This window comes from Talpa europaea (assembly GCF_964194135.1).
Source record: "Talpa europaea genome assembly, chromosome: 1".
Taxonomy (NCBI): Eukaryota; Metazoa; Chordata; class Mammalia; order Eulipotyphla; family Talpidae; genus Talpa; species Talpa europaea.
The window spans coordinates 115254018-115280711 of record NC_140073.1 but is presented as its reverse complement, the minus strand read 5'-3'; the positions used below and the strand labels follow the sequence as shown (position 1 = coordinate 115280711).

Here is a 26694-nt window from a genome sequence, read left to right as displayed (position 1 = left end):
ATGCCTTATAATGAATGGTGTCTCTGAGGAGTTGGATATGATGAGCAAATCTTCGAAACTGAAGTTTCAAGACCGGAAATGTAACATTTAGCCTTTCCCATCATGTTGGTGTCTGGCTTCTTTCTGAAATCATTATATTCAAATATGCTTAAGATAAAATAAATCAGGAACCTGTTTTTTTAAATGTCATTTATGAGTTTCATAATGCAAGTAAATAGCATGCTCGTCTCATAACTGCTTTTGTTAGTGGTTCCCTTTGTAACTTCCATGTCTCTTTCACTTTTAGAACTACTCTAATGTCTCTGCAAAGAGCCTGCAGCAACAGCTGGACATTCTGGAGAGGGACAGTATGAGCTGGCGTGCTAAAGTGGAGGAGTATGAACAGACCCTGACCTGCAGCTTGGGGTACTGCACCACGAGGGACGAGATAAATGAGGTGGGGCAGCAGGACAAAAGGGGCCATTGACAAAGCTGCTATGACCCTACATACCACACTGGGCATGTGCACACTCTCACACCACATGGACTCAGAAGATTTTCTTTTCACCTCTGACCTTTAATCCAACAGGCAGTGCCCTCGGGGCTCAGAAAGTTTGAGCAAACTTCAACTCCCAAACTTGTTGAAGTTAGTTATGTTGTCACTGGGTACAAAAACCCTAGAATGTAGAATTATGGTTTTTTTGTTTGCTCCCCACCCCCCGCCCTCCTAGCTGTCATTTGATTGAGTGGATACAGACTGTCAGGGCAGAAAGGGTGACACCATCCTGTTGTGACCAGTTCTAGCCTGCTGAGATTCTATTTAAGTGTCTGACTCATGATGAAGGGGTGCTGAGGGACCTGGAGAAGACTCTGCTTCAGAGGCTACAAAGTATTTTCACCAAAGTCTAGTGATTTGTTTCATGTTTACCCAAAGTGAATTGCTTTATTTTTTAGGGTTTTTTTTTGTCTTATCAATTTGTCAGTCATTTACATATCTATATAACATTGGGGGTACATTGTCATACCTCCATATGTGCACGTACTTCATTCACCCTCCACCAGTGCTCCGGTGCTAAAGACCAAAACCCTTCTTCCCCTGACCTCTCTTCCCTCCCCCATATTCCCTCTTGTACCCAGTTTATTTTTCAGAGTCTAAGAATTTTTTTGTGCTTTGCCAGAATGTGTTCTTTGGTGTTTATATTCTACAAATGAGTGTATCCATCTTTTACTTTCTGACTTATTTTCACTTAGCATAATCACCTCAAAATCCATCCATTTTGTCCCCAAAGGCACTATTTTTTTTTTTAAATAGCTGAGTAGTATTTCATTGAATACATGTTCCACGATTTCTTTATCCAATCACCTGTTGTTAAGAATGTAGAATTTTTCCATTCTTGGCTATTGTGGATAATGTTGCCATGAACATAGAAGTGTATTAAATCTTTTCATGTTAGAATTTTTATGTTCTTTGACCAAATAGCTAGCGGTGCTACTACTGAACCATATGGTATTTCCATTTTTTTTAAGGTATCTCCATACCACTTGCCCTAGATAGAGTCTGTACCCAGTTACATTTCTACCAACAGCAGAAGAGTATTCCTTTTCTCTACATCCTTATCAACATTTGTTATTTCCATTTTTTATATAGGCCATTCTCACAGGAGTGAAAATGTTTTTTCCTTATAAGAAGTGATGTAAAACATTTTTTCACATGCCTATAGGTCAGCTGAATGTCTCCTTTGGAGAAGTGTCTATATTTTTTACCTATTTTTTGATTGGGTTGTTTGGTTTCTGTTGCTAAATTGTGTGCACCAAGTGACTTTTCTAGCAAAAAATCTTTTAGAAAGAAAGAAATAGTGGATGAAAGTTGTTTTCTAAGTTCACATACCCCACACACTTGTGATTCCACCTCCACTCCTTCCATCCTACCCAAACCCTAGACCCAGGCATTACTGAATCACCATCACTGCCCTCCTCTAACTAAATTAAATTTTCCATCCAAAAGCTTGCTTGTTCTAAGGGGAAAACACAAATCAGGATAGCAAAGTTCTTGAATCTTAACTAGAAATCAGCAGCAGAACATATAATTCCAGATTTGTCTCCATTTAGAGAAAATATTTCTGAATCCACTAGCACACATTCATTAGGAGAGAAGTGGGGAAGAAAGGAAGCAGTAAGCCTTTTTGAACATTCTGTTTATGCCCAGTTGATCCAATAAGGCCCAACAAGTACCAAATACTATCAAACAACTTTAAGGCATGGTTTAAAACATAACTCCACTTGAATGATGGCCTAGCTCTGAAGTGCCATTTCCTGTGGGCCATAATTTTATAGACTGCGGTTAAGTGAAGAAGGGAGTGCGACTGGAAAGAAAATGAGAGCAGGGAGTGTGAGAAGCCACTTGGAGCCTTTCAAAAGGAGAGAAACAAGAACTAACATCAACAAAGATCTCTAACTTAGCAGTGGGCTACAGGACTACAGAGTTTCTGCTCAGACTCTGTTCTGGGGTTAGAGACTGGTTAACTCAGTTAAGGTTTAACCCATAGTTTAGCCTGGTGTGGATGGAATAGAATAGCCTCTTTCACGTCTGGTATGGGTCTTGTTAAAGAAAATGACCTTCAGGAAAGCCGCCTTCTCCCCAAGGCTATAAAAGTTATTTTTACAGCCAGGGAAACAACTTTTTGTATTATTCTTTCCCCAAAGTTATCTCTTTCATCTCCTCCTCCTGGTCCTCATGCTCATTCTTCTCTCTAGTTCTCTTTATCTTTTTCCACCTTCTCTTCCCTCCTCCTCCTCCTTTTCTTCTTTTGTTTTGTTGTTATTATATATATATATATATATATATATATTTTGGATATTTTTGCCCTGTTGAAAATATCCCTCTGCAGTGCTGCTTAGTTCTGTATTTACTGAAAGCACTAATGGGGCAGGCTAAGGGTCATCCTCATCTTCCCAGACCCCCCCCCACACCCCTTACCACCCCTACCCCCGCTCCCCATGGCTTGGTTTCCATTTCCCTAAGTGCCGTGGTGCTGTGGTATTCATGGACATGGGTCTCCTTGTTCAGGCCCTTCCCAGAGTGGTTCTATTTACAGGGCTGCCTCGTGATGAGCCTGTGCTGGAAACCAGCCAGTGGGGATAACAGATGTCCCTTCCAGTCATAGTAGGGATGCCCTAGGATTGTCTGTTCTATTACAGGAGTAAGCAACCAGATATATGCAAGTTTTATTTTGGAGTCAGATATCACTTTAGCATGATCTTAAATATTAACAGAGTTGTCCTTCTCATTTGCTTTTACTTCAAATTCAACTAATTGTTGATGGAAATTACAGTTTACTTAGAAAGGATCTTTGAAAAGATTGTGGTCCCTTTTCCCTTGTCCTTTCTTGTAGAGATACTACCGGCATGTCAGCGTGTAGCACCTGCACCCTGGACTTTCCTACCATAAGTTTAATGGGAAATTAAATAAAAAGTGGTATGATTTTGTTTTGTTTTTATTTTTTATACTGTTCTTATTTTTTATATTTATTTCCTTACATAGTCGTTAATTTTTGAACAGGATTTGATTTCTCTCCTCTGGTGTAGTCCCTGCAGTCGGGTGTAGCACCCGGCACCCATCACCACGGTCCCTTGTGCTCTTCCCTCTCCTTTCCCTCCCCTGCTGTATGCCTCAGGATAGCAAAGGTCTTGAATCTTTGGTCTATGGTCAGTTTGCAAATTTTGTCTTTTTTTCTGATCCTTTGTTTGTTTTCCCTATCATGCTCATAAGGGAAACCATCCTGTATTTATCTTTTTCCCAAAATGAATATTTTTCAGTGCCTTTTAGTAAAATTGAGATATGTGTGTTCTAGTTTGTAGTGTGAATATCAGAAAACAAACAGATGGCCAGATTCCAAGTGGTAATAATATTTGACACATACACCTATCATTATTGTTATTTTTAGTTTGGGCCAAAGGCTTTATTGGACACCGACACAAATGTCACCTAATATTTTAGCCCATTCGACCACTGTATGGTCTGATGTTAAATGTATCCTTTTTCCATGCTTTCCTCTTCTTTGCTTATTGTTTGCTTATTTATACACTATTTGCATGGTCTGATAATGTAGCACAGTTCAGTTGGTTATCCTGACAATGCCATGACTAACATAAGATTCTAAAGGCCCTTAGAAAAGGACTCAGCTCCTCAAGGTAAAGAGATTTTTTTTTTAAAGATTTATTTTATTTATACAAGAGCCGGGGTACAGGCCATATGCAAGGGACGGTGAGAGGATTTACAGACAGAGCGGGGAACAGAACAGGCAGACTGATGAAATGCACTGCTGAGGGGAGCAGCAGGCGAGACAGGAGAGGTCTACTCGCCATGTGGGTTGCTCCGAGGCCGGCGGGGATCGAACCAGCACTGCAGAGGCTGCGGACAGCTTCAGAGCGCTGAGCTCAACCACCTGCACCACCAGGGAGGCCCCCAAAGTGATGTTTTTAAAGTCATTTTTTATCCAAATGTGATTTTGTGGTGTGGCATTCCTTAGAAACAAAGAACCATGGTTTGGGGCCTTAATTATATTGGGTAAAATATTATTTTCTAATTTCATACACCATGAAAAGCAAAGGAAATTGTAAAACCTGATTTTCTCCATGTTTACCTACTGAAAACAAAGCCTCAGACTGCCAGCTTCTGTGTTATTTTCCATCCATTTCTCATGAAGATACATTTGTATGCATGAATATTGATTTTGCTGCATATTTTCTTGCCTGGAAATATAAATAAATTGTTAATACAAAACACTATAGACATTCTCTGCTGTATTACATGACAGAACATTACTATTTACTCATTCCTTACACATCTTCATTTAGAAATATAATGAGTTAATGTTGAGCATGTTTTCTTCTTGCAACCTGACCCAAAAAATTATCTTTACATTTATATGATGTTAATGGAAATTTGTAACTGGAGTCTCATTACGGGTCACAAGCAATTACTTTGCTGAAAAGAATAGTAATGACAGAATCGGGTTGGAATCCATTTTCTCAAAATAAGTTTTGCAAATAGAAGTTTTCATATAACTATTTCAGTGAGAAGTTTTTACACTGTAGCAATGTCTTACTCATCAAGAAGGAAGCAAAAAAGGACCTGTATGTGTGTGTGTGTGTGTGTAAGTGTGTGTGTGTGTATGTATATGTTCCATACATTAGTCTTGTGTTTTTGCGTTCCAGTCAAGCAAATTCCTTTGTCAACTTGGAGAAGTCTGTTATCTGAATTCCAGGGAAACAAGGCAGATTAGAAGCAATAAATTGCAACAGAGGAATGGTGCTGCTGCAGCACACAAACACTGTTATTCAAATTAAATCTCTTGACATTGTATAGTGCTTAGTCATTCACACAATGACACAATGACCTTGACAACCACAGGCTGGCAAGAAAGGAAGCAGAAAAAGAGTGCAAAACTACACCATGGAAGTAGCACCATGATGTAGTACAGGTATTTCCCAGATTGATAATCCCATTTCATCATTAAAAAAGGGGGCCTCCCCGGTGGTGCAGCAGTTGAGCGCTGGGCTGCGAAGCTGCCCGCAGCCTCTGTAGCACCGGTTCAATCCCCAGCCACTGGGCGAGGGTCCCACATGGCGCGCAGACCTCTCCTGCCACACCCGCTGCTCCCCTCAGCAGTGTATTTCGGTCCTTCTGCCTGTTCTGCTCCTGCTCTGGCTCTGGTGAATTCTGTTACCCTCTTGCGCTTCTGACTGTACCCAGTGCTTATATGAATAAATAAATCTTAAAAAAAAAAAAAAGACTAGCTCCTTGTCATTCAGCTAATATATTTAGTGATGACTACTATGTGAAAGGTCATAACAGTATCACAGTCCTTGGGAAACAGCGTTCAAGGCAAATGAAAGCCCATGGAACTTCACAGTCATAGCTGATCGTTATTGGGTCCTTAACCCTCTCTGTGGGTCCTTTTGGATGGTATGTGTGAGAAGATGAGAACAATTAGAATTTATTCTGAAAATGCCCATCCCATGGGGTTAAAAGTCTGGTGTTGAACATTTGCAAAAGATACTTTTGCCTGAAGAATATAAGAACTGAAATTTGAAATCATAATTATCATGTCCAGAAAATCAAACTTAAATATATTATAAACACACAAACTTGCAGAGTGAGTTAAATACCTTCTACTGAGAAACGCTGCCACCTACAATTTAAAAAAGAGCAACTGTCTTCTCTTTCAAAGCTGCCCAACTTCCTGCTGCTCCAAGACTGGCCTTAAGCAGAGAACAACCATGTGGTTGCCGAATGGGAGGAGGCCAAGAAAGTCTTGTCCTAAAAGCTCACCAGCACTAAGCTTTAATTTTTTTACCACTGATAATCGTAGCAAATCATCTGGGTTAAATTATGAATCTTTGGGTTCCTTCATTTCAAATGGAAGCTTTCCCAGGAGGTGATAACAACTGCAGCTTTCTGTTAGTGAAAATGAGTGTCAGAAAGCTTTTTTTTTTTTTTTTTTCAGAGCAGGAAAAATGGTGGGCAAGAAATGAAACTCATGAAGTGGACATTAAGAGAAATGAAAATCCAAGACTTGTGTGTTTTTGCATCTGGCCAAGCATGTGACCCAGTTTTAATGAAAGGCTTTCATTTTAAATGCATTTCCTCAGTTTTAAAATGCCCTGTGTCCCTCGCATAAATAGGCCTTGCCAGCCAAGACTTACAAATAATACATTCTTGTGCCAAAGTTGCCTCAACCAGTTCTGTCAAGACTAAAAATAGCAAGCCAACCTCACTGTCATCAGTTTCCTTTCCTGCTGCTTTTCAAAGAAGGTTGTTCGTTCCTAACCCTGAGAGAGGCTTTCTGCTCCCTGGGAACTATTCCTTCTGCTAGTTTCAAAAGAACTACAATCTTACAGTCTTAATATTTTTTTTCAAATGATAGCTATAGTAACTGAGTCTGTTTATTCCATAGCAAACATAGAGGAGCTAAGCAAGTGGAAAGATAGGAAAATCACATTAGAAAAAAAAGATCTTTCTCCTGATTTTACTACAACTTTCACAAAATTTGTTACTATGAATTATAACATGAAAAAAATTCCAGTAGTGTAAACTTTCCTTTGCTCCAAGCTTTGCATGTTTTCTTTTTCAGTTATGTGCTCAAATTGAGCAGTTGTCTTAACCATCTCCACCACTCCCCATTGTTGACAAGCTAACTAAAGTTAGCAACAGCTGCATGAACAATGATTCCACATTCAAGCAACATGGCCCTCGGTTCCTTTAAAAATATGAACACAAGTGATTAGATAAGAACTGAAGCTTTCCTATTAGAATGTGCAGGTGAGAATACCAGGCATGGGCAGATTTTTCTGAAAATCTTGCTGAAGGTAGTTCATGCATGCTGCCTGCTACTTGTGTCTGCAGTGGTCATGAATCCGAGCTGGGAAAGGCCCAGGATTTAAAACAGATTCCATGAGACCAAAAAGTACCAGCAACTTTGTCAAAGGAACTCATGAGTCAGAAAGAAGATGATCCCCTTTCACATATTTCCACAGCGCCGTGAACATCCTGTGGCTTTATAAATCATCTTCAGGGGAAGTCCACGCATTCTCAAGCACACAGGAATAAAATTGCACTTATCATTTATAAGTCTTAAATTTCTTAATCCAAAGTAGACTTAGAATGCCATGGTTTAGAATTTAAGTGTTAAGGCTCACTCTTTCTCCATTCATCACATAGTTTCAAATATAACTCACTGGTTTTCAGATTGATGACAGAGTGCCACTTCCTTTCTTTAAACTGAAGTTTATAGCAAATGCCATGTTACAGTAAGAAAATGTATATATTATATTTATGTACAATATGTATCATATTAATATATTTTTCTAATGGGTAAATATTAGTGATGGTGCATTTTTTCTTCCCCTTAATTTTTTATTCTATTTTATTCTTTATTTTATTTTATTTAATTTATATAAAATATATTTTCACTTATTTAAAATTTTATTTTAAAACTGAAAAAATATACAATATTTACCATTTTAATCATTTTAAGGACAGTTCTTGAAATTTAAGTACATTCATGGTGTTGTACAACCATCATCAATATCCATCTCCAGCACTTTTTCATTATTGCAAACTGGAACTCTGTACTCATTAAAACAGTAGCTCCCAGCAGAGGACATGTTTTAACAGGAGAATCTCTCATTTCCTCAGACATAGTCATTATTACACCTATAGTTGCATATTATAACTTCAGGGAAGAGAAGTTCCTAACAAAGTTTTATGTAGAAATAAAAGATGTAGTTCCTTTATTGCTCAATCCTATAAAATTGCCCTCATTTGTCTTCTCTGACTAAAATCCAACACATGCATATTAAAACATTGAATGTCAGAGAAATTAAATTTTAATTGGTTACTTCATATACATGCCAACTGAATATGACTTGAATTTTTTTCCTGAGTTCAAATAGAGAAATAGTTTTCAGATTTTGAAGTTCTATTTATTTCTATTCTTTTGAATACCACTGATTAACTGTTTTAAATCTTTTATGTGGTCTCTGTGCTTGCAGTTTAAAACTAATGTTCAACAATTTCACTTCCTATATAACAACACTGATTAAGTATAGGTATGTCAGATGGTTAAATCACATCAGTATAATTTTCATGTGTGCAAGTCTCCTAGGGCTTTGTAGATAATTGTCTCCAAGAAGTGTTAAGGATAGGTTAAAGTTTTACTTTCATAATATGCAAAATTTGAAATACGCATTATGAAAAAGCAAGCATTTTGCTAAGGCAGTTATGTTTTTCTGCATTACAAGTTTAAAATCTATCATAGGCCTAGCTTTTATTCCCTCTCAATTCATTTGCTGCCATTGAAAAGAATTTTAATGTTTTTCTGCTTTTCTTAGATAGTTCAAATTTATCAACCATGATATTGTTCACTCCTGCTGTTAAATGCTTCCATATAACCTGAGAATGTTTGTTTTTTCTGTACCTCTCTCTGCTGATAATATAGAGAGTTGCCTATCAGTATGCTTATCCTTTTTGAATATAGAGAAAAGCACATAAAGCAGTGTGTTTAGTGGAACTGACCTGAATTTTGGTTCACTGGTAAAGCTGAACTGTTGTTAAGATTGCCATGATCCATGCCCTGTTTTCTTTCAGCAGCCATAGACTTACTCTGTATGCACAAGCTAGCCCTGGCAACAGCTGTCACTTTACTTTTCTGTCTTTGAATGGTTCTTGAAGTTAATTACCTCTATCTAAGAAGTAAATCTCTTCTGAAAATTGTTCATGAAAATTAATTTTTAGCTGGATTTGGGCTAATAAAGTTCTTTTCCTACTAAATCTCAAACTGGGTCACCTTTTCTGTCCTACTATAGGTGATCTAAATATGAACACATCACTGACCTCTGCTACATGAGGAGGTCCTTGGAATCTTACTACATTTATATGTGATGGCTATAAGAGAACATTGGGAGGTAAAAGGCTCTAGGACAAATATTAGCACACAGAGAATAGAATGAATGTAAAAAATGATATCAAATAAATACAAATAAAAAATTGTCACTGTAAGTCTGCAATATTAGAAAATTTCTTGCTTTGACTCCCAAGGGTAATCTATAACTATAATCCCAATTATAAATTACAAATCAAAATGTACTAAGAATATATTATTAATATTTGGGGGATATGTTCAAATTCACATTTTTGTTCAGTTAGAACAAAATGGAATCACTGAATACATTTTGAAGATTACAAATATTTCAAAATGTTTAGCTATTTTGATTTATTACTAGTGAATATCAGTGTTTACATTTTAAGGAAAAAATGTGAATTTTTTTATTTTTATCGAACTGCAGCTCAAAGAGTCATTCAAAGATGTAAAAAAGAAGTTCAACAATTTAAAGTTTAATTACACCAAGAAAAATGAAAAAGCTCGGAACCTGAAGGCTCTTAAATATCAAATTCAACAAGTTGATATGTCTGCTGAAAAAGTCCAGGTATCAAGCATGTATGTGAGTGTGCACATGTGTGCATGTGTGTGGAGGGGGTGGCACACACACATATACTACTACAATTATTGCAAAATCATTTTGCATTTCAATCCTAGATGCCTAACTTTTTTTTAATAGCATAGGGAGTGAAATGGTAGTTTTTCATTTTTATAAAATTTGAGTTCTTTGTTTAAACTATGTGAAAATTGATCTATCTCCTAAGGCAGCCCCAGAACTGCCAGACAACCCAGCTTCCCTGTTTCTATTCTTTTCCCAGTGCGCGCTCTCTCTCTCTCTCTCTCTCTTTCTCTCTCTCTCTCTCTCTCTCTCTCAGCTTTTGTACAACCCTCTTCCTTTCTTGATACTCATGTAAGTCAGGAGATGACTACCCTGTTCCTGTAACCTGATACGTACTTTATCACACTTACTGGCTAAGTTATTTAAATGTGTCTTTCCCAGGAAAGTGTAAGCTAACTGAGGAAACAAAAAATTTGATTTTATGATCATGGTCTTTCTTTTGTATTATAGTATCATTCTCTAAATCTAGAATAGATCCTGGTAAGTTAATAGTCTTTATGTTGCTAAATGCTAAATCCATAAACTATCTGGAAGAAAATCTATTCTTTCCAAAATTCACTTGTAACAATTATGATTTTATATTATAATACAATAGAATATTCTAATAATAGCCCAATATTTCCAATAGTAATTGGAAAACTACATAATTTTTTTCAATTTTTCTCTCAATATCTAATAACTAACTAGTACCATACATAAAAATTGAATATTATTTTTAAAACTTCTTTTGCACAGGCTTTGAAGAAAAAAATGGAAAACATTGAGAATAAAACTGATTTTCTCTTAAATTATCCAAATAATAAAGTTAATGTTCTTTTGGAAGCCATGAAGGATTTGCACAAGCATTTAGATGAGTTTGACAAAGTTGTGAAAGACTACAAGAAGAATTTGGACATGACTGAGCATCTTCAAGAGATGATAGAAGAGGTATCTTCTTGTCATAATGGTATCCATGTTGTTAGGTTGTTTTAAAAAATCATTCTACTTTAAAAGAAGACTTCATTAACTATGATTGTTATTAATCCACATACCATGCTCCATTGCATGATTATTTCCTTAGGATAATTTTTTAAAGTAGAGTTTCTGGACCAAAGTGGATAAATTTTTTGATTGTTTTGTCCAATTATTCTTCAAAAGAAGAGTTTACAAATTTACTTTTACCAGTAACAAACACATGATAGTTTCTGATTTCTCCATACCCTCTTCAACTGAGAATGTTTAACCATCATGGAATTATATTCACAGTTGGATATCTGTCTGTGGTACTCAAAATGACTTGTTTGTTTCACAGAATTTGAAAATATTTTTTTAAATGATCCTAGGATATTTCATGTACAAAAATTGCTTTTGGTGCTATTTTTGCTTTTGTGAAGAGGATAAATGGTAGAAACAAAACATAAAATATATGAAATTTGACAAGTTAAAGTTAGTTATTTGCACATATCATAATGGTGAAACTCTACACTTTCAGTCCTTTAGTGTATTTGGAGCCTATTCTTAAGAGATACAAAATGTCTCTCTTTACCACTAATGCAGTTGACTTTTTAGATTTAGCACTGTTTTAAGGAAGATCAAGATGATTATTCTTCCATATCTGATATATAGGTTTGCTGTAGTTCTGTGACATTTATTTAAAGCAAACTCCTAACAGAGTCTTGAGTTTCTATTTCTTACCCTGTGTAAAGTGCTTCTGACCTTGGTCAGGCATATCCTTCCATCATATAGAGTGAGAAATGGTCTCAATTCTCCATTGTGCATTGAAAATATCATGAAGTATCTTCTATAAAACAAAGGTCAAATGCTGTTCTTTAGATGATATTTCCTTGACCCATTAACTAAATCTCATTCTTAAAATAGAATTATTCATTGGAATGTTAATCAGAGAATACTTTATTAATGTATTGTTATTTCAGTTAATTAGACTGGATTTTGCATGTTTGGGCTTTTTTCTTTCCTGGGTCTTTTTAATGCCATATGATTTTTGTATTTCCTATTCTTCTTAGTCTGTAAAATTCCTCTTAAAATTATACTTAAGGCAAATATAAGAATACAGGAGAATCAAGTATATATTCACACTGAGACACAGGGCAAGCTAGGGTTATTAGGCAGTTTTAGGGACAGTGCAGGAGGGGACCTCTGAAGAATTAAGGGAGGTTTCAGAGATAAGGACAACCAAGGGAATGTAACCAATTCCACTGGGAAAAACAAACATCCCAGGACCATTGTTAACAAAATGGAAAAAACAAACATTCCAGGACCACGGACAATATCCAGGATGGTCCTGGTTTTCTTCAGGTGATAAAGATAAAGTGTGGAGATGCTCTCCCGGAAGACTAGGCCATAAAGATAAAGATGTAACAAATGGGGAAAGACAAACCTGTTAGATAAGGAAAGTGAAGATCCCCCACTCGGTAGCAAATTAAGTGAGACAGCTGAAAACTGACCAATCACAAAGAGACTGGTGGAGCTTTAGAATAATCAGGGAAAGAAAGTATATATTCCCTGAGACACGACTCCACTTTGGCTTCCTTGCCCCTCCCAGGCCTGGTTTCCTGGCCTGGGAGTCCCACTTTATTTCTGCTCTTTTTCTCCTCAATAAACTTTTTCTTCTAAACCAACCTGCCTCTTCTCCCTTGCTTGCCTGAGCGTCTGCGAAGTTCCTGCTGCGGCTTCGTGAGACACCAACCCATGGGGGTCTAGTGGCTGGGGCTCAGCGCTGCCCTGCAGCCTGGGATCTGTTCCTGGCTGGGAGACTAGGCCTGACAATTCCGGTATCAATACTTTTTTTGCTTTCTTTTCTGATTCTAATATCCAAGTGCAAAAGTATATGGTCATGTTTTAAGATTTTTGTTATTATGACAAAAAGTTCAAACTAATGTGAATACAAATTTGAGGGAAAAGGAAATTTCATACTTCTCTAGTCAAAATGAAGAACTTTAGAAGGGGGGCCCTCTAATCTATACTTTGTCTCATTGTAATTTAGTGTCACTTTTGGTATGAAGATGCAAGTGCCACAGTTATAAGAGTTGGAAAATATTCCACAGAGTGCAAGACAAAGGAAGCTGTGGAAATTCTCCACCAGCAGTTCAATAAGTTCATCAGGCCTTCAGTGCCTCAGCAAGAAAAAAGGCTTCTGGAGATCAGCGACCTCGCTCAGTGCTTATATGGTAAGGTCTCTTTTAAAGCACCCAGTGATCCGCCACTGAACTAAACTGCAGTCAGCCTAATCCAGCAGAAAGCCAGAGTGTGGCTAGCCTCAGGGTCCTTACCACACCAACCTATTCAGCTAAAGACTCCCGATAAAAGGCCCACAACTTGCAAAAGTAAACAATAGGGAATAGAGGAAGGAACTTCTTAAGGCAGATGTAGCCAGCTGATTTTCAACTACCTTATGTAAACCTTCTTTCTCTGTTCTCTTTTCTCCCTCCCCCATTGTTCCTCTCCAGGGTGATAAAACTAGAACAATACTCAGTTTATGTAGACAGAAAACATTTAATTCCATTAGAGTGATTCCTTGAAAATCATACAAAACTGCAGTAATATCTTAACTGGTATGAAGTTAAGACAGCACCTTGTTATTTATGTAAGAGGTATAGTTCTTGGATATAAGAACTGGGAAATTTCCCCTTGTCTTTCTGGCACTTGTGCAATGAGCCAGAGAACACAAATGATTCTCTCATGAGTTTCCAAGGAAAAGGATGAACACATAAAGAATAATAAAATAAAGATTGGAAAAATTAATGAAAATGAATGGGATGTCTCATTCATACTATAGTTTCTGTTGAAGTGCACTAAAAACTTTTGGCGGCATTCTGCTTCCACAGCACTGTGTGTTTCCCTCTATTGTATTTTCACACTATAGCATAATGGTCAGTGCATTTGTCTGCCTTCTCTGCTGACAATAAGCTCCTTGACAGAAAGGGGAATATATTTTATTACTGTATTTCACCGCCTATTCAATTTAGGACATGGGAAGTTCTCACAAAGACCCCGTAAAAGTTACCTTGCCCTTCAGTCAAGCACAATTCCTTATCCTGCCTGGTTTCCATGTAACACTTATCACAAACTGACACATTATCTAGTTATTTGTCTAGTGGTTCTTAGAGTACAGCAAGGAGAAAAGAGATTTTTGCCTGTTATTTCACTGCATAATGGTAAATAGTAAGTGATTAACAAACATTTGATGAATAAATGAATCACTGAATGCATTGGGTGAATGAACAAATGATATTTATTCACCTTATCAATATGGAAGCATTGAACATGCATTTTTAAACATTTGTGTCAAGTAAGATACTTGAGGAATATTTTATCAACTCTTGCAGGCCACCCAAGCATTTTTACACAGAACCTTATTTTTTTCCCCTTCAAATTTTACTTATTTGCTAAACATTTACCTAATTATATACTTTGGTGAGTACAACTTCACATCTCTATATGTGCACATGCCTCATTCACCCTCATCCTCAGCTCCAGTGTCAGTTTCTTGTCACCTTCCCTCCTCTATAAACCCAGAATTTTAATGCAAACAAATATTGCAAAAATTTTTTTTGAGTATCTGTTATATACTAGGAGCAGTAGTTCATATATAGACAAACAAAATCTGGTTCCTTCATTCAAAAACCCACAAGCCTCCCTGGTGGCACAAGGGGTTAAGATGCAACATATGAAGCTATTTGCAAACTGCAGCACAAGTTCGATTCCCAGCCTGCCAGGAAGCAACACACATGGCGCAGCAGACCTCTCCTGACTTGCCCGCTGCTCCCCTCAGCAGTGTGTTTCAGTCAGTCTGCCTGTTTGGTTCCCCACTCTGTCCTTGGGGAATCATCTCACCCCCTGTACCTCTGGCCTGTATCTCAGCTCTTAAAGAAAAAAATTTAAAAAATAAAAATAAACCCACCATCTAGGCCTAGTAGTTATGATATGGTAAGTGCAGTGAGAAAAGTATAAAATGTATGTATGAGTTTCCAAAGGCTGCCACCATGAAATACTGGGTGATTTAAGCAGAAATTAATTTTCTCAGTTCTGGTACCTGGGATGCCCTATCAAGGTGAAATCATATTGGCTTGGGCCCCCGAATAGCCTCTTTTTTTTTTTTTTTTTTTTTGTAACTTATTCATCTCTTTAAAGATCTTGTTTCCAAACCCAGCATCATTCTCAGACACTCAGATATCATTCTCAACCTAGAAATCTGCTCAGGAGACATAATTAGCTCATGATTATATGCAGCAAAATTTAGTTTATCTGTGCAGTCCTGATAGTCCTGAGTTTAAATCATTTCTCCTTCAATTGTTTTCTTGGTCACCTGTGGCTCTTTTAAGTCTCAGTTTTCTCATTTATAAAATACATTAGAACCCACCCAACGATAATACATGTAAAGTACTTAGCCATATATGGTGACTATTTTTATTATTATTCCAATAGGAAAAGATCAAATCTATTTAGGAAACATTAAGAACCATTTCACAAAGGTCTTGGCATTTGAGGTAGACCTTGAAGAATAGGTAGGGTTTTGATAGCAGATACAGGGAGTGAGGGTCTGGAGGACATTCCCTGGGTGAATAGGAATGTTCAGTGATTGTGGGGATTTTGAGGGAAGAGTTACTGGTTTAGATTGGTCAGGGATTAAATTAGAGAGAATTAGGGTAGCATATGTTGTTGTTTTTAATTGCGCTAGATTGGCTTACAATACTGTATATGGTTTAGAGTACAGGCACCCCATGCCCCCCATGACCACCCATGCCCACCAAAAAGGACCAATAGCCTTCCACCATCCATCCACTGCACCACCTCTAACATTTGCTCACACCCCATCGACACCACTGGTGCCCTCAGTTCTGCAGTCTGAATCCAAGGGTTTGTTTTGGTTTGGTTTTGTCTATTTCATTGCTTTATTTCTTATAATCCTCATGCGAGCAAAATTATCCAGTAGTTGTCTCTCTCCTTCCACTTAGCATAACCTCTGCAAGTTGCCAAAAATAGCAAGAATCCTTTTTTGTATCAGAGTAGTATTCCATTGTGAATGTATGCCACATTTTTACCCTACCATTCTTTGCTGGATATTTACGTTGTTTTCCTGTTTTTACTGTTGTAAATAGCACTGTAAAATTTTCTGTGGTTTCAGTTCTTTCATTCAAGTCTTTAATCCATTTTAAGACAGTTTTTGTGTGTGGTATGAGATAATGCTCTAATTTACTTTTAATTACTTTTCTTGGTCATAAAGAATCACTATATGTTCTGAACAGGAAAAAATCAATTAAAATGGAGCTTTAAGAATATTAATATAGTGACATTATTTAGGCTACATGAAAGTAATATATTACAGCATATGTAACCATTTTTCTAAACTACCCAATTTTGTTTAAAATGCTTTTATTCATTTATTATATCTGTTCAGAAAGTATGCATTAAGCACTTACTATCTTCCCAGTCTTTATATCAGACACTAGGGGAGGAATGAATGCCTGACATTTTTTTCCCCCTGCTAAATATTTGACCTTTAAAAATAATTTTATCCCTCTCAGGTTTGGAAGAAGGACAGAAATACACAGAGAAAATTGTGGCAAAACACGAAGAGGTTCTTGAATCTGTTACTGAATTATGTGGATCTCTCACAGAACTTGAGGAAAAGTTGAAGGTAATTTATCCTTTCTAGAATCTGTATTTTCAAATGATACAAATAAAAATGTCTTGATCAGATGTCTTCTGGTACAAAGATGTTCTAATGGAATTCTCAAGAGACATAATGTGCACATTTGTTTCACAGCTTTCTAACATAATTATCTGGGTGTTTCTGATAATTAATTCTGTTTCTTTGTCATCACTACAGAGAAAAATATTGCTAAGAATGAGGACTAAACACTATTAAGGTGTCTCATTTACATTTTCATGGATCATATCCTAAAGGATAAATATATGCCATTAAAAAAATAAATTCTGTATTAAGTAGCCTTATGTTTTAATTTATAAATAATGAACAAAAAGATATTCCCTCCAAATTTTGGGCCCAGAAAAATAAGTCTATTTTTATATGCTTTGAATAATTTGCTTTATGGAGATATTAACCTAATCATTAGCGTCTTTCATGGGATAAAAAACTGATGGTAAAACATAAAGAAAATATGTTTATGTCTACATTTAGGCAAAGCCCAGTTGAAAGAGTGAAATATAGATACTGTTTTGTCTATAACATGATTAAAAACTTGTTTCTTTGGTGCTGCTTTTTATAACTGGCTGAAATACTGGTGTTTTAGGATAAAATGACAGATGCTAGAATAAAACATATCTCCCTAGGAATACCAACTTGTATTTGGAGTGAATTACTTAATCTCACCGAGTTTCAGTTTCCTGATCTATTTTATAGATATGGAGGATATATGGTGAGCCTAATTAGAAGGTGACCCTGAGGATCGAATGTGAAAACTTCCATGATTTATTTCATGATCATTGTTCCTGAGACATAATGTTACTTGCAGTTCAGGACAGAATTACATTTATTTCTAGCAACCATTTTTTTCTGTATGAATTATCTTGTCTTAAATTTGAAGGCTTACTTCATTCAAAATAGGCTTTATTTTTAACCTGTTAATACATTGGTGTCCAACCAAATTATCTTATTCTTTTACTTAAGAATCTAGATTTTTTCAACCTTTTTTATTATTTTAATCATATCATTTTTACTTTCTCTTCTATTATTGACTATACATAAATTCTCCAAAGCAGATTTAGGTAAATAGATGTGAAAGCATTACTATTTCTAATGTTTTATAATTGCAATGTCTCTATAATGTATGAATTGTGACATACATCTAATATTTTTCAACATTTATCATTTCCCCCATCTCCACCTAACCTCCTTCCTATCTGAGAATCAGTGCTTCCTCTGACTTTATTGGCTGCCAACAATGTCCCTCCCATTCATGTTTTATACCTTTTTTTAAAAAAGATTTATTTATTCATTTACACAAGAACCGGAGTATAGGCCAGATGTGCGGGAGAGTGAGAGGATTCACCAGAGACAGAGCGGGGAACAGAACAGGCAAACTAAGGAAATACACTGCTGAGGGGGAGCAGCGGGTGAGACAGGAGAGGTCTGCCGTGCCATGTGGGACCCTCTCCCACCCGCCGGGATCTAACCAGCGCTGCAGAGGTTGCAGACAGCTTCACAGCGCTGCACTCAACCGCCTGTGCCACCAGGGGAGGCCCTATGTTTTATACCTTAATGAGAACCATTTAGTCCAATCTACTCTTAAAGTTATATCCCTTTCCAACTTCATGACTACTCCTCCTGAGAGCTATTTCCACTCCCTATCCTTGCTTTCTTGTTTCCCATTATTTATACACCCCCTGTAGTCAAGATTGTGCCCTTTCTTTCCCATTCCCAACTCATCATTTGGATTCTCTTTTGTAGTGGTTAGGAGCTTCAGAAGGGTCCAGCCAGACTATCCTTCTTAAGTACAGTTCTTCTAGTGTCATTTACAATTCCAAAACCCTTCACTATAAACTCATCACTGCTTACAAATTAAAGTTCAGACCCAATGCCTTCCAATGTTCTGAGGCTGATCATCTTTACAAACCATTGTATTTCTACATTCTTCATCGGTTCCTCTCACTGGTCTACTTACTCACATTCCCAGATACCATGCTTCCAAACCTTTACTTCAAGTAAATGACTTGCTGTCTGTGCCTATCTAAATTCTACCATCTCTTAAAGTCAAATCCAAATATTCCTTCTTCTACAGCAACTTCCTTAGCTGTTCATTCCTTTTCTGAGCTCCCATAGTAAGGTGTGTTGTGCCCCATCATAATCAGCACATATAACCACCACTGCCATGCTTATACTCCACTTGATTATGCGTGAAGAAACCCTATGGCTCTGTTGAGTTTAGCATTCCACACCATATTTAATGCTATGCTTTGCCTAAAACAGGTTGTCCAAAAAAAGCAGTGACATTTGTAGTAAATACTCAAAGGATTGGAGCAGAGAAATTATTCAATAGCTCAAAAAGGTTTGATTTGTGTGGATATTGAAATGAGAAAGGACTCCTCTGGCAAGAGAAACAGATATCATCAGCACTGCCCTCCCTTGTGAGTTACAGCCTGAATAAAGACTTGTCAAAGAATGCTTATAAACACTTTACGGATATTTGTATGAGAAGCATAAATGTCTCGATTTTTGTTTTTGAGGTTGGTGCTATGGTTCTCTTTTGTAGAAGTTATTAAAAAGTAAGTCCAGGAATCCCTGTTGAGGCTGAAATAGTGATAAAAACCCTTTTATTTGGACAGCAATTTGAGATTTACAAAAGATTTTCATATATATTACCTCAATGATTTTTAAATAACCTGTACTTGAGATAGGCAAATGTTATTTTCTTTTTTTTAGAGGTGAAGTTCAAAGAAGGTAAAAGCGCTTTTTTGGAGTCCCACAGTTAATAATTGGTCAGTCTAGAATTTGAACTTCTATATAATTCAAAACCTGCCATTCTTTCCACAACAGCTGCCTTTTGGTATTAGGATGCAAGTGTGTTTGAAAGCAGAGGGACTTGCCCAGTAAAACATACCAGCTAAAGTTTTAGAGTTGAAACAAAAATCTGAATTTCCCCAGAAATGTGTCTCCCCAAATCCCAAGTCAGAGTAGCAGGTACACAGTTGTGTTTGGGGAACGCTTTTTCTTGAAGGCCCCTCTCATTACCATGTTCCAGGTGGAACAGGATTTTGCTGCAGTGTAATCAGCATCCTAACCTGGTGTTCTCTTCCTCTGTGTGCCTGTGGCTATTTTACCTTCAAATGCCATCTCTGTCTTCACAATGGCCCCACAGCAATTTGCAAACTCCTTGTACCCTCATGACTAAAAGAGTCTCATGAAATGCAAGAGAAAAATATCATCACCCACATGAAACACCCTTTATTTTCAATTGTTTTCTTTTTTTTTTTATCCATGTCAGAAAAGTAATGTGCCAACATTGTAACAAGGTTTAAGGGAGGTACACCTCACACAATGGCGAGAACACCCAATCATTATGCTTTTGAACAAGAAACGGATGCTATTTTCAATTGTTTTCTTTACCATAGTCAATGATACTTTCTTCCTGTTTTCATGAGATTCCCAAATATTGTTTGTAAAATTGATCTAGATTTTATACTTATTCGCCACCAGAGATATTTAGTCACTTCTGCCTCCCAGCTGCTCCACCAGGCCATCCTCCTAAAGGCTTAAATGCCACGCACAATGATTCCTTTCTTTAGAGAAGACTCCTTTTGCATTCTACTGTGACAATGACTTTTTTCCTGCTTAGCCTTTGAAAACAAATTTTTTACTGGCAATGAACTCTATTGAAAATAGAGTTTGAAAGGAAAATGTGAGTTTGGAGGGTAATTTTATAGATCACATCATGGGAGCACCTCAGTCTCTTCTGGAATGCCTTTACGGAAAAGTTGCAAGTGGCCTTTATTTTCTTCCAAGTTGTTGTACGGCACTGTTCCTCCAACTTTCCTAGCCCAGCTCCTGCTACCCATCTCTTTGTATAGCAGAGAGATGTTTTAAAGGTGAATCTGAGTTTAGAAGACCTCTACAATGATTGCATTGACCTACTAAAAGAACCAGCAAGAAAAGAGCAGACAAGAGTCAATAACAAAATGGATAAGGTAAAGAAAACTCTACTACAACCCCACTTATTACTTTTAGTTTGAGGTTAGTGTCTTTCTGCATTGCAAAAATAGATAGATAGATAGATAGATAGATAGATAGATAGATAGATAGATAGACAGACAAATAGATAGGAAAAGTGAATTGAAGCCTTCTTAAGGATCTGAATCAAACCTCCCAATGCAATGTGAGTCACCATACCCCTTATTTCCATTCTACCCCCTTACCTAGTCCTTCTGTAACCCACAATGGTTTGGGGACTGTCATTCCAACATCATAGTGTTACCCCAAACAGTTCTGTACCTCCCATTTTCATCTGCCTTTCCTATTGTCTTTTTATATTCAATTCCAACTTCAAATTATAATTCTCTGTTTTTATCATCCCTGCAAGCTATAGTGGTATTGTTTTATATTACACTTTGGAAAATCTCTTTTTTAAAAGAATTATTTGTTTATGCTTACAAGAACTGGGGTACAGGCCAGAGATGTGGTGGAAACTCTTTATACATGAAATTAGATTGTGTCTTGTTTCCATAGAATCTACCTTTAAGATGATATTTCCAGGCACATGTAATAACACATAGAATCTAGCTGAAATACAAACAGTAAAGTATTTAGAGAAATGTTTAAATTACTTTAAGGATTTTGAAGATTAAATATTATGCCCTGCAAAAGCCTATGCATTAGAGATAAATTAAGCATGTAGCTAAAACTGCAAATACTCATAAAATGCAAATGCATCAGAACTTCAAAAGTATTATTTAAATCATATCATTATGGATTTTTACCATAAGTTGCTCACTCTCTATTCATAGCTCCTGGACTATAATTAGCTCTTTTGACTTTTTACTTTGCCAAGCTGCCTGCTTTCAATGTTTCTCTCCCAAGAAACTGAAGGAAGAAGCAGAGTCAACATTATTCTCAACTGCTTCCAAACTAATAAAATATATTTCTTATGACATGAAAGCTTAAGAAAAAAAAAATCTCCATTTGTTGCAGTTGTCTCATGGAGAAATATTTATCTTGCCTTGAAGTCAATACAGTTCTTGGAGTTTCTTCTACAGTTCTTCAGTTCTTGGAGGTCCTTTTCCACAAGTTAAATCTATATCAAGTCTAGTTCAATTGTAGAATCACCAGGCAGCAAGGACTTAAGTTTCCTGCCTTTTTTGTGGGATAGCCTTGAGGCACTTAAACCCTGTTTCCTCTCTAAGGCAAAGGAGATCTCCCAAACCTTGGTCATCTTGCTGGACTTTAGTGTTGTTCTTTTTTAGATTCTGATTGGTTTAAATTACATTTTCTTACCCTCAACACTATCAACACGTTGGCCCAGAGAATTCCCTGCTGTGGGTGCTGCCACCAGCATTGCAGCATTTTGCAACATTCCTGGCCTCTCTCCCCTAAATGCCATTAGTGTGGTACTTCTCCACCACAACCAAAAAATATCTACCAAAATTACCAAATGTCCCTAGGGTGCAAAATCACCCTTGATTGATACTGACTGGGAAAAATAGTGAAGAATAACATGAAATGCATGCCATTTCTTATCTAAATTTCTAAGAAATGCTAAATCCAACATATTATTTTTTTAATTCTGCACATTTCCTCCATTGTCAACCACTTCCATGTGCTTAGATTTGAAAGTCATTGCTATCAAAGCAAACACTGATTGATACTTAATTTTTTCTTCTATTTATTTTTCTTACAAGAAAAATTAAAGCAACAGATCATTTTTTAAAAAATTGAATTTTTAATTACATTGAGAGATCACTTTTATTTTAACATAAATTAAAAGAGATGATAAATCATTGGTCACTTAGTATAAGTGAAGATCCAAAATACAGCTGTCCCTTCACATAAACATTCTGGTGCAGTTGGTACAGAGAGAAAAATGAAAGGGTGGTAGTAATCTTCACTTTTTTAAATAGTTCGATCACATTTATTCTCTTATTGTTTCTATTATTCATATTATAGGTCAGATGTAATGATTCCCCAAAACACCAAGCGAGTAGGTAATAAGAAGCACCAAGTTAAATGCTTGTCTTGGGATCACTAGTTCCATGTTTCTCTTTCTCAGAAAAATTATTCAAATCAGAAAGAACAATTCCACCAAACTATTACATGAATATATTAATCACAGGGTTTTCTCTTGGACATAAAGTACTTTTCATTTTTCTGACCCTGGAAATGAAGCAGGGAGATTAGTTGATTCAGTCTATGCACCACCATTTTTTGTAAATTTTTTTGCTTATTTAATATTTGTGTGTGTGTATATATACATGTATATATGTATGTATTTTACGTCATTGTAATGTAAGAATAAAGAGGAAGAGCTTGGAGAAAATAAAGACAATCATTAAAAATGGTTTTCTCTAAATCAGGAACCTGAAGCTGTCAAATTCATAGAGACAAAAAGTAAAATTGGTGTTTACCAGAGGCTAGGAGGGAGGGGACGCTTGGGAGTTGTGCTTACTGTGGGGGGAGTTTGGGAAGAAGAAAAGGTTTTGGAGGCAGGTGGCAGGGACACATCACAGCAACGCCTGTATGCCTAATGCCACTGAACTACACATATTATATGATTAAAATAGTTTTACAGAATGTACATTTTACCACAATAAAAATAAATAATGGTTTTCCTGGGACAGAAAAGGGGTTATTCCAGGAGGGATCTAGGGATATTGGGAGTCTCCGATACTTAAGAACTATGTATGCTGTATAGATAAATAAATAAGTCATAAGGAAGCTTCTCACTTGAAAGACACTGGCCCAGCATAACCCTCCATTACAGATGAAAACCAGTGCTAGCTTTCTTCTGTTTCACAAGCTCTATCACATTTCACTCAGAGACTGGAGGTCACTTTACTGACTGCTGAGTTCTGAACAGGACTGTGCCAGGTTAGATGGAGAAATGGGTTCAAATTGTGTAATGTTTGTGCCAGGGCCCCAAGTTTCAACTCATGGTAAAAAATTTCAAATTGTCTCTTTGAACTTGCACTGCACTTTCATTAAGACCTAGGCAAAGAAAACTCAATGGCTAACTTGAAGCTTTGGCTTTTGGTTTTGAAGGAGCAGGAGCAGCAAATGGCTGACATTTTGGCCATCCGTGGAAGAGAAGAGGGTCAGCCTCCCCAGGACCTGAAGCCACTGTCCTCTGCCGAGGAGGGTGGTATCCAGGCTCTGCTCCTGCCTGCTGACGTGCCCTCGGGAGGAGAAGATGAGTGTGCCTCACCTGATGACATCTCCTTGCCTCCACTCCCAGAAAGCCCAGAATCCCCTGTCCTACCATCGGACACGGAGGCAGAGGAAAGTCCCAGCTCCTCCCTCAGCCTACAGATAAGCAGCTCCAGGATGCTGAAGGGGGCCCGAGGGACAGGGGAGATCCAAGAACCTATGCTGCCTCCACCTGCTGCTTTTGCTGATGCTTGCAATGATAAGAGAGAAACATTTTCAAGTCATTTTGAGAGGCCCTACACCCAGTTCAAAGCCGAACTCCCATTAACAGCCCAAGGATTTCTGGAAAAGAGTACTGTCTTCCACAAAATCAGTGCTAAACCTCCAGAGAGCATGCTGAGTGAAGTGCATGAGAGAGCTTTACAGCAGCGCCCTCAGACTCAGGGAAGTTTGCTAGAAACACGGGAGGAGATGCATGTTTATAATAATGCCACTAAAACCCGAGATAGCCTGCATGCTTCCCCTGATGCATCCTCCAGCCTCCAGTCTCAATCAGGCACCAGCCGGTGCTATCAGAGGCAAGTGGTTCCCCGAGAAGAGATTAAAAGTACATCAGCAAAGAACAGCATGGTCACCCTAGCGGACCAGGCACCTAATTTCTCCAGGCTCCTGTCTAATGTAACTGTTGTGGAAGGTTCTCCAGTGACTTTGGAAGTTGAAGTAACAGGATATCCAGAGCCTACACTGACATGGTGGGTAGCCTATAATGACAAGCCATAAACAGAAACAAACCAATCACTAAGCAATGATTTAGTGTGAACTAACTTGAAGGTTTAGGGACAGCTGATTAATATTCTACAACACTGCAACTCTGCATGATTCAGCCTCACATCAACCCCCAGCTCTCATTCAGCAGCAGCATGCCTAATACCCCTAAAAGAAAAAAAAGAAGGAACCATAGGAAATAGTAATTTAACAAACTCTGAAAGTACTACAGGACAGCTGTGCTTTTTTTTTTTTTTTGCTTTTAGATCAGTTTAACATTCCACATTTCTAAAGATTGTGGCCTGAAGTTATTTCCCCTTGTTTATTTCTATGGAAGCATGAAGTTTTCTTAGTTTAACAACACTTCTTCAATCAAAAAAAAAAAAAAGAATTTGGGTTTTTCCCTTTGCTTCCTTTTACCCACTTGACCTCTCCCTCTTCCCAACAGTCACACATGCCACTTTGGTAAGGATTGTTTGTTTCACTGAGTTTTCTTTTTATAAATGTTTTCAATGTGAGAGATGGATAACAATATTTCTCTCACAGTGGTTTCCAGTAATAAACCCATCTTTGAATAAAAAAATAAATATATAATAAAAAAATTTTAAATAAAATAAATAAATAAATAAAAAACCATCTTTGAAAGGTAGTATAAAAAACTGAACTGTGAACAATATGATTTGCCTTTGGGGGCACCATTATATTTTTTAGCCTATTTGTTTTAATAAAAGTAAACAGAATAAGGGTTTTGAATCACTGTTGTTCTAAAAGCAGCTCTAACTTTCTCAGTTCATGGGTTATTTTAAACATTTATAAACTAAGATAAACAGAGTAGCACTTGTTTATCCTAATCTTTCAGTCAGCACTGAGTGAACTGTTATCATGTGTACCCCTTGTCGGTACTCGAAGTGTGACTCGCTTATCTAATGAACTTATGAGAAAACCCTGGTTTCTCAGATTACTAAAAGTAACTGTATTCGTGCAATGGTGTGGCCATTTATGCTTTTTGTTTTCTTTTGTTTTTGTAGTTGCATGTTTTTGATAGATCAGGAATTTTGCATTTTTGAATTTAAAAGATATTTAATTCATCATTAAATATCAGTTCACCTCAAAGAAAAATGTTGTCTGAAGTGTTTCTTGGTTTTGTCCCCACAAAAAAAATGCCTTGGTTAGTATATATCCTTGAAGGACTGTTGTAATTATTGTGAAAGATAACAGTTTACCCTCAGATTTACAGTTTATCCTCAGACTTCACATAATTAACAACTGGCAAGCTGTCAGGGGATCACTCATTCTTAGGACACTCAGGAAAAGGTTATCACTTAGGCAATTGGAACAGAAGATGATTCAGGTTTATCCTCACTTCTTATGTAGAAGAACCTGGGTATGAATGAATACACATGAATCTAGACTATACAAAATAAACAAATGATTTGCTTTATAAAAAGATGCAACTGAGTATCCAGGTTTGTAGGAAAATTAGAAACAAGTCATTAACAGTAATAACCTCAATTGCATAAATGCCTTTTATAATTAGAAATCATTTTCTTTTAATGAAATAAATTGATAGACATTAAATGAACTCATTTAGCCAGGTAATGCTGTACAAGTACCTTGCCTAAAGCAGCACGTTGGTAGCTCATGTGGTTCACAGGGCATGAATATGGTGAATGAAGCAGATGAGTCTCCTTCCAATATGGATTCCAGGAAGTCACAAGCTGCTGTTTCACAGCACCTGAAAGGATGGAGTAGGCCAAACAGAAGAGTGCCATCTCACTTACAAGGTGCTCGTTACCACGAGCAAATGGTGGCCAAGTGGGACCAGATGGTCTGGCTGTTTGAATAGTTGGCTATCTGAATTTTCATATTCAATATGCCAATGGTAAATGTTATCCAAAAATTCAAATTTTAAAAAGCACATTCTAGCTGTCCTAACTGGCCAAGTATTTCTTTGGCCATCAGTTAGCAACCTCTGTTTGAATAAACAGCTTCTTTGGAATTTGTGGTAACTACATAGCTCCTGCTAATTCTAGAGTATGTTGTGGTGGTGGTGGGCCCATTTGCAATGGTTATTA

General features: G+C 37.0%; 1 protein-coding gene across 1 annotated transcript in view; it reads left to right on the top strand.

The window, feature by feature from the left end:
- CCDC141 (coiled-coil domain containing 141) overlaps positions 1-26694 on the top strand; it is a gene marked incomplete at both ends in the record, with an annotated part of 197454 nt that overhangs the window by 131311 nt on the left and 39449 nt on the right. The window contains 7 exons of the mRNA XM_084258924.1: positions 287-436; positions 9829-9969; positions 10777-10968; positions 13025-13208; positions 16566-16678; positions 20569-20685; positions 23756-24606. Coding sequence (XP_084115050.1) covers positions 287-436; positions 9829-9969; positions 10777-10968; positions 13025-13208; positions 16566-16678; positions 20569-20685; positions 23756-24606 — 1748 coding nt within the window. The remainder of the gene's footprint in view (positions 1-286; positions 437-9828; positions 9970-10776; positions 10969-13024; positions 13209-16565; positions 16679-20568; positions 20686-23755; positions 24607-26694) is intronic.